Genomic DNA, 8,526 nt, shown 5'->3' on the forward strand with positions numbered 1-8,526 from the left:
TCACTTGCCTTCAGCTACTAGTGTCGATGACCATAATTAGATGTTTCTAGTAGCATTTGTTTTCTTTGGGTCCAAGTCAAAAGAGAGTTGGATTTGGTTCATGAAGCAGTTGCATAAGGCTATTGGAGACCTCCCTCTACTAGTAGTTTGTTCGGATGCTTGCAAAGAATTGACTAGACCAGTTGATGAAATATTTGCGAACACAAGGTTGACTTATCCCTTATGGTTCAGGTTGATGATGAGTGATTGTCAACGGGTAGCACTCTGGGGTAGTCAGTGGGTTGACCAGAGTGTGAGATTATGTATGTGCAACCATGTCGGTCGACTTGTGGTACGCAGGTTTGGAGCACAGGGATGGTGGTCGATTACTGGGGTGAAGGTCATGCGGGTCTTGGCTGATGGACCGGAGCAGCCAGGTGACCAACCGTGGTGGCTGACACCTAGGACACGTGGGCCGTGTTGCCGACGTGGTTGAGGAATAGCGGGACACGTGTCCAAGACGTGGGGGATGTGCACGCGGTGTGATACTCACGACGGTCTGGTGGTTTGGGCCTCAAAACCATCCAGCGCTACGGATGACGGGTTTTGCTGAGTTTGGGCCTCAAAACTTAGCGGCGGCGGCTCCAGTGGGCACTCCTTAAACGCAATTGGTGTCAATCCCTTCACACCCGTATGCTCTTTTTCCCCTTTCTCTACATCAAGGTAGCTAGGTCCAGTGCACTTTTTTTCCATTTCCCACGCAGTAAGGCAGCCACGTCCGACACCTGCGAGGCTGCGACACAAACTTCTCCGCGTCGAACCATTGTTCATTGTGGCCCCATAGGTCGCTTCATCAGACCACTGCTCCCTTACAGGTCATGCCGATCAGCCTTCTCCACCCTCTGCCAGCCAAGTTCGACAGGAGCAGGTTTGCAAAAATAGATTCAAAATCGAATTACCCTCTAAATATTAAAAACTGTTAAGAGATCTAGCTATTTTTTATTTTTAATAGTTATTTAGCAACTTGCTAAACATGAGTTTAAAAAGTTTTTCTCATAGAATATTGGAGTTGCTCAGCGTAGCTATAGAGACATGCCAAACAGAAACAGTCATGCCCTATATTTCACCCGTTTCCTTCACGCACTAGCTAGAGTCGACGCCGGACAAAGCTGTGCCAAACAAAACTCAAACAATGACTTATCTACTGTTTCAGTACAACAGACATCTTTTCCAGCTTTTGAAAAAAAGTAAAAAAAAAAACACATTTTGCATTTCCCAGTCCTTTTAGAATAGCAACTGCGAACTCAATAACTTGTGACTTGAAAGATACAAGTTACCAGTGCGGTACGGCGATACCTACTGCAAACTCGAAATAAAAGTCCATAACATGCGAGAAAAGAAGCAATAGTCAGTGCAGCCCAGTCCTTGTAGCTGCTACATTTATGGAACCAAGACAACGAGAAAAATGCCATCGATGCGTAGGCTTCACTCACTTCTTCAGACTACCCTCAAGTCGTTCGATAGCAGCACCCACACGGCTTTGATTTTCTTTTCCCTCTGTCAAATCGGATGATGGTTTTGAATTTGCAATCTCAAGATTGGCCTTTTCTGCCAGCTTTAACTGTACCCAGCCTGTAGAATCAACCACTGAAAATTAACACCAAATTTTGCTGCATTGTAGCAATGTACCGTGACCAAATATGTTGTAAAAAAATAGACCCACAGAAACACAAAGTTCGTGCAACAAACTCCCATACTGTGATGGGTGCACTTCAAATGCTAACCATGATTTCACTTCTAGAACACCTCTACAATAAAGAAACGATAGGTTGGTGACAGATGAAAGAGGGTATTCGTCTACTAGAAGCTTTCAGCTAACAGGCCAAATTAGAATTGGGGTACATATGAGGGTCTATTCCCCAATGTGAAGCAAGCCAGTAGCCAAAGAAGCTAGTGCAATTATCTAACTAGGAGGGTTCACTTCACCCTAATCACTGTCCTGGAACACTAGGGCATCTATGACTAACTGACCATTCCATTATCAGCCCATATTAGGTAATAAGATGATAAACACCCTTAATTGTTTAGTGCAGAGTGCGGAAATTTGTGCTTGAGTTCATGACGAGATGAAAATACCAAGTGGATAGCAGATGCCAGCACCAAGAGCAGATCCCACCAATACATTCCTTGCACGCCACATCATTGACCCTGGCACTGAATATACAAACATGTCGTTGAAGTCAGGATGCAAACACCATCACAAGTCAGTGCTGATTATTTCCATAGAAAAATCAGAAAAAAAAAATTAAACAATACGATAAGATGATAACTCATACTGTGCAGGAACAGTTAAAAGAGCAACAAAACCAAAACGGTATTTACAGTTTCTGAACACTAAGTTCAACCAGTGTAATGCGGCAGACATCTTTTTATGAGCTTCTTACTCTGCCCAACTAGTACTGAGTTGCTGACATAAAAAACTTCCAATTGACTTCATAGGCACAAGAATTAAAATAGAAAAATCTTGAAACATCTATTCCATGCTAGGCATTAGAAAGCCACCAAAGCAAGAAACCTTATAGATGAAGAAAAACGAAACATACTGACAGAATTGATCTTGGCCTGCATTAAGAATCCTAGAACAAATAGCCACCATTACAAAGGATTTAAAATACCAAAATGCTCTGCTTCTGCTCATTCCATACTAGCTCTCTTATGTGCTTCGTAGTACTTCATATATTTCATAAGATTACTCAAAATCATACAAAGTTAAACCAGAACAATACTTTAGGTATCTAGTATCTTCCCATAACAAAATTATGATGGAGACAGAATATGGTGAGAGACATACATATAAGGCCAAAAGCAGCTGCAGTAGCAGAGCCAGCAGCGGCAATGTTGAATACATCATGTACTCCACGAGTATCGATAAGAAGGTTCTGTATGCCAAAGAAAGTCGCAGTAAACATCCCCAGCCGAACACCCCCGACTAGTGAACCTTTGGCAACCCGAATGAACCTTTTCTCCATAGCATCTCTCATCAATCTATACTGTTCACGCTTGTCAGTTGTGCTTCCCATCTTCAGCATCACCTCGGCATCCTTACTCTGTTACACAATACATGGTGCAAACATTGCTTTCACGGAAGGCATTTTCAACTGGTAGCATGTTCACAATTCTGGGAATAGGTTAGAACTATTCACCTAGCTAAAATGGAGATCGAGGTAAGAATCATATCTATTGAAGTTCTAGGAAGTTGTAGAAACCTAATTTCCATTTAAATTTATTTGTAGATTCATTAGTACAGTATAGTTTTACTGCATTGCAAAGAGAATCCTTAGAACCATATGTGCAATCCCACCATGCCCGCTTCAACTAAATGGTGAGATATGAAACATGAGATGATACGGTCTTGGTATGATTTTAGGAATGAAGCAAACAGCAGGAGAAATGAATAACAATTTGTTATACAAAATGACCATTTAAGCATAGCAACAATTATGATCCATTTTATCTTTTTATTATCGGTTAAATAATTCTGTTTGAAACAAGTCATCTAGCTATCATACTACGAGCTAATATAGAGTAATAGAACAAAAGATGCGGCAAGGAGAGTAGAGTAGAGCGGTAACTTACGACGGAAGCGGAGGCCTCCCTGCTCCCCCCGTATAGCAGCCCAGCGAAGACGCCAACGAGGGTGGCCGTTCCCCAGTTCACCGTCCCCACTGCTGAAGCCCTCGAAGGTGAACCGGCAGTCGCCTCCACATCCTCCTGGATCATCCATCCGCACTCAGACATGTCAGAAGCGAAAAAAATGGCACAAAATGAGTGAGCTGCAGGCACGATCATCCGAACAAGAAGCACGAGGCGGCGGGGCTGACCGGAGGGGCAGGAGAAGCGGGAGGAGGAGGAGGGGGCGGTGCCGCGGGCTGGGCAGGAGGAGCCGCCGAGGCGGGCATGTCGCGACCTCTGTGAAACGCAGCGGCTAAGAACGAAATTAAGAGGTGATTCGGGCGCACGGGGGATACTTTCTGGAGGAAGGCGGCCGGCGCCGGCCGTGGTGCCTCGCGTCGCGGCGGCGAGATCACTGGTGGGCGGTGGGGGAAGTGGAGGAGCAATTGGGACAAGGGGAACGAAGTGTGGTGTGGGTTTTTGCCTCTGAGCTGGGCCTGGCCCGTGCGTGTTGAGTGATTCTAGTTGGTGATGTTTGGTTCCACCCGGGTACTTTTGGATTGGAGACGTTTGGAAGGGTTGAACATAATTTAAATCTACAATAGATTACAATCTCCCTCGATACAACTTAATCCATATAGGTTTTATTCGGTTATTTTTATTGCATGTGGATTGAAGAGGATTAGAATATATTGGGGTAGACTTTGACTTACTATGAATTTAAACCGACTCAATCTCACTAAATCCACATATATTAGCATCAAACCGAGCGAGACCTCAAGGGACTTGTTCGTTTCAACAATAATCCATGTGCATTGGATGGTATTAAATCGGTTTAAATCTATAGCAAGTCAAGATCTATCTCAATCCCATCCAATACACTCCAATCCACATGTACTTAAATAGCCGAACAAGGCCTTAATCCCCTTCATTCCAAGTGTACCCAAACTAGGCCTAATGTCTTGTTCGGTTATTCGATATTCTATATGGATTGGAGTGAATTGAGTGGGATTGAGATGTACTTTGACTTGTATTGAGCACAAAAATATGCATCGAACGGTTCGCAATCCGCATGGTTCGCGGTGGCGGTGCATCCGTGCGTGAACAAAATCAGTCAGGGTTCCTGATTTCTTACGGGATTTATTAGCAAAATCTACAGGATTTGTTTAGGATCTGACTTGTAACGGATCTAGACCTGCCCCATAATATAAACGAAGGGGTACGACCGATTGACGTCCCTATAATCGATCCAATCAAATCTATTTATAAAATTTACCTTATTTGCATTCTTATTCCCTTTCATTAGGAGTAGGAGTAACCTAGCCTTAGGGCTGCCCTAGTATTAGTCTTCCTTGACCTATTTCTTCACTTTTCTACGGCTCGACGTCGTCTAGAGGCATCTTGAGTGGCCTGTCAACCCAAAGACAACCCTATTATCTCTCCTCCCCGATAGGGTCCCTCATGAGAGGTGAAATTCAGGTTCCTGTAAAGGAGAAGACCTTGCGCCATCGCGGATCATTTGAGCCCCAGGCACGGACCGTCTGAAAGCACGCAGGAAAGGAGCCACTCCTGCAGGGAGGTTGTAGACCGTCCGACTTAGGACCACAGACCGTCCGCACTCTCGTAGAGAGGACCACCATGCGGTTCATCCGAGTGTTTGGTGCCAGATATGTGCCAACTACTTGCTATGGATTTAAACCGGCTCAATCCCACACAATCCATATGGATTAACCTCAAAACGAACAAGCACTAGGGGTGGATTGAAGGGGATTAAATTCCTCTTTATTCAATTTTGAATAGGAATGGATTTAGTCCCTCAACCCCTTCAATACCCCTATAACCGAACAGGGTCTAAAGCCTTGTTCATTTTATACACAAAACATATGGATTGAGGGGTATTGAAGTGGATTGAGAAGGATTTTGACTAGTAGTAGATTTATTCCCTCTCAATCCATATGGATTTGGGACAAAACGAACATGACCTAACTTAAATTTGATAGCTCTCACATTAAATGTTTAAATGTTAATTACGGGTATTAAATACTCCATCCGTTCTAATTTATAACCCGTTTGATTTTTTTACACTAAGTTTGAACGATTCGTTTTATTCATTTTTTGCAAAAAAAAACTGAAAATTTCAAAGGCATACTTAAAGTATATTATATGCTAAAAAACTATCACAGTAAAATTTAATGATAATAACAAAAAAAATGAATAAGATGAGCCAGCCAAACTTGTAGTAAAAAAGAGAGTATAGTCTATATTTAAATCTAATTAAGTCTATATTTAATATTCATAATTAATATTCAATTTGCGTGACACAAACTAAACCCTCTTAATTTTTATGTGAAAGTGTTGGGTAAATTTGGTTATATGTGTTTCTATACATTGCCACTCGTTAACATGGGTGCTATAGTAGGACTGGACTTACATTTGGTGTAAAAAATGACAGTGGCGTAATTCAGCGAGAACCATTTGTATTATAGGATATTTTAGCTACCGACAACATTAGTGGGACATTTGGCGAGCGGCAATATTTAGGGACCCATATAATCAAATTTGTCGAGAAACATAGAGACGAGGCTTAGACCATGTTTTAAATCTTCAAAACTAACAGTTAACAGCTAAAATTAGCTGAGAGGTTTAGAACATGTCAGCTAATGAACCAACTAATTGTCAACTATACACTCTAAATAGTTATTAGTTCTTAGCTATCCCAACTCAGCTAAAACTAATTGTTGAGCACCATATTCGGCACCGGGGAAGGACGGACGGTCCGATCATGTGGCCCGCACAGTCTGTACCCGAGATGGTTCACGATTAGATCAAATCAAGCACATATCTCTTTTTTTCATGCATGTTTATCTGTAACACCCTAAATTTGGGGTATAAAATTTTTTCTCTAATACCTATCAAATTCAAGTGTTACCTCTTTTTCTAATCTCTATAGTTTTCTTTCTCTTCCATTTAATAGAGGGATGATTATTTATTTTGGAGATGTATTAATGTTCTAGGAGATTAAACCCTAGGGGGATGTGAAATGTTGCAACATGCTTAGCCTAAACTTTGTTTTTGATTGATGCACATGTTTGAAATATTCAAATTTGTGTTTGGGGTTTGAATTCAAAAGAAGAAAAATAAAAGAAAAAGGATTAGAAATTCGGGAATAAAAAAGAGAAGGCAAAGAAGCCCAGCCCTCCTTTTCTCCCTCTCCTTTCTCTCGGCCTTTAGGCCCAACCGGCCCATGTTGGCGCCCGTCGCTCCTCCGAGCTTGGCCACCGCGCAGTGGGGCCCACCCGCTAGGCGACTCGCCCGCGCGTGTCCGCGACCCCGGGTCCACTGACCAGTGGGTCCCACGCGTCAGCGGCCCCTCCCTTCCACGTGGCATCCCGACCGGGCCCACCTGTCAGCTCTCCCTTCCCCCACCGCAACCGCCACCCCGCTCGCACCACGTCCATCGCGCCCAGGTCCGCGTGGATCATGGCCACGACCGTGAGCCAAGGCATAACCCCCCCTTGGTGCTAACCCCTCCCCCTGCTCGCCTTCCCCCCATGACATCCAGCTAACCTCCCCTTCCCTGCACTCGTCGTGCCTCGCCGAAGCTCGCCGAGGAGCGCCGTCGTCCGCGTGTTCGTCAAGCCTCGAAGCCACCGCGTCTACCGTCCTCTTCGTTGAGCTGCTCGGTCGAGCTTCACCGTGGGTGAGAACCGCTGATCCTGTCTCCTCCTTTTTCTCTCCCTCGTCCGTCCTTTCTTCCCCCTCTCCGCGCTCGTCGGTGAGTAACCACGCCGGCGCCGAGCCCTCCTCGGCCATCCGCCATCACTCGCAACCCTGCCCCGTGCCATCGCCGATCGTGGCCCTGGAGGTCTTGCCCCAGCGAGCTCGGGAGGTGGATGACGACCCCGACAAGGGGGACCCACCCGTCAGCCCCTCAGCACCTCCCTCTATCACACCCGGTTTTGGAAGGCAAACCAAATGCAAACCATGTACGTGCTAGGATTAGAAACTCACGTACATAGCGATTACATAATTGGACATCATCACACAATGCTCGAATTAAATAACAAAAGGGTACTTAGTTACATCAAGATGTCCGAGACATCCACAGAGTCTAATACATAACCATTGTATTTAACATTAACATTAAAGTGCGAAAATACGAAACATAGAAGCTAAGCCTACACAGGTAGCTGACTGGGGGTTTGCCACTAAGAAAGAACTAGAACTCGTCGTAGTCCTAGAACTCCTCGAAATCTTCCATGTTGCCAGCATCACCTCCTGAGCACTGAGTACAGTGGGGACAACCTGGGGTGGGGGTGGTGTGTAAAGCAAGGGTGAGTATACATCAACGTACTCAGCAAATGTCCCGTTTAGTTAAAGTGGACTAGCTGTATATGGGGTTGAGGTCAAACAGTTGCTTTTAGGTTAGTCAAGTATTTATTATCATTAGTAGAGCCAACTTTTAGTAATAAACCCAGTTATTACCCAAAAGTACTTCCTCAAACGAGGAAATACCAAATATCAGATTTTATAGTATCATTGTTAATCGTCATCATAAAAGTATCCATAGTTCTTCTAATCAAAGAGGATCCCAAGGCTGCTCTTAACCGAGAGCTCGGCTGATATACCAGTTTTTAACACTCTGCAGAGGTTGTACACTTTACCCACAAGTCGTGATCCCTTTCCAGCCTGGGTTGTACAGACCCGATCTTCACTACCAAGGTGAATGGCCAAGAATACACTACGTAGCCTTTACGAAGACTCCCCTGGTGCATAGCTGCTCGTTAGGTTTCGTCAGTCGTACAAACGTAGTACACCTCCCCAAGGTGGGTGACTAACAAAAAATCAAATGAACCTCTGCACCCCAAACTTGGT

At 44.3% G+C, this 8,526-nt stretch overlaps 1 protein-coding gene across 1 annotated transcript; it reads right to left on the minus strand.

Moving 5' to 3' along the window:
• Positions 1-1,266: 1,266 nt before the first annotated feature.
• LOC100276028 (Mitochondrial import inner membrane translocase subunit Tim17/Tim22/Tim23 family protein) lies at positions 1,267-4,133 on the minus strand. The gene is made up of 5 exons (NM_001149918.1): positions 3,861-4,133; positions 3,616-3,750; positions 2,831-3,086; positions 2,116-2,193; positions 1,267-1,611 (listed from the first exon to the last, which is right to left on the minus strand). The coding sequence occupies exons 1-5, from the start codon at positions 3,936-3,938 to the stop codon at positions 1,469-1,471; spliced, it is 690 nt and encodes a 229-aa protein (NP_001143390.1). The 5' UTR covers positions 3,939-4,133; the 3' UTR covers positions 1,267-1,468.
• Positions 4,134-8,526: the final 4,393 nt, after the last annotated feature.

Source organism: Zea mays, chromosome 8 (assembly GCF_902167145.1).
Source record: "Zea mays cultivar B73 chromosome 8, Zm-B73-REFERENCE-NAM-5.0, whole genome shotgun sequence".
In the NCBI taxonomy this organism is placed as follows: domain Eukaryota; kingdom Viridiplantae; phylum Streptophyta; class Magnoliopsida; order Poales; family Poaceae; genus Zea; species Zea mays.

Excerpts from the sequence above, each read along its gene's own strand:
- LOC100276028 (NM_001149918.1), bottom strand. The coding sequence starts at position 3,938 with ATGCCCGCCTCGGCGGCTCCTCCTGCCCAGCCCGCGGCACCGCCCCCT. Across the intron at positions 3,751-3,860 it reads CCGCTTCTCCTGCCCCTCCG|GAGGATGTGGAGGCGACTGC; the intron begins GTCAGCCCCGCC and ends TGGATGATCCAG. Across the intron at positions 1,612-2,115 it reads TGGCATCTGCTATCCACTTG|GCTGGGTACAGTTAAAGCTG; the intron begins GTATTTTCATCT and ends TTGATTCTACAG.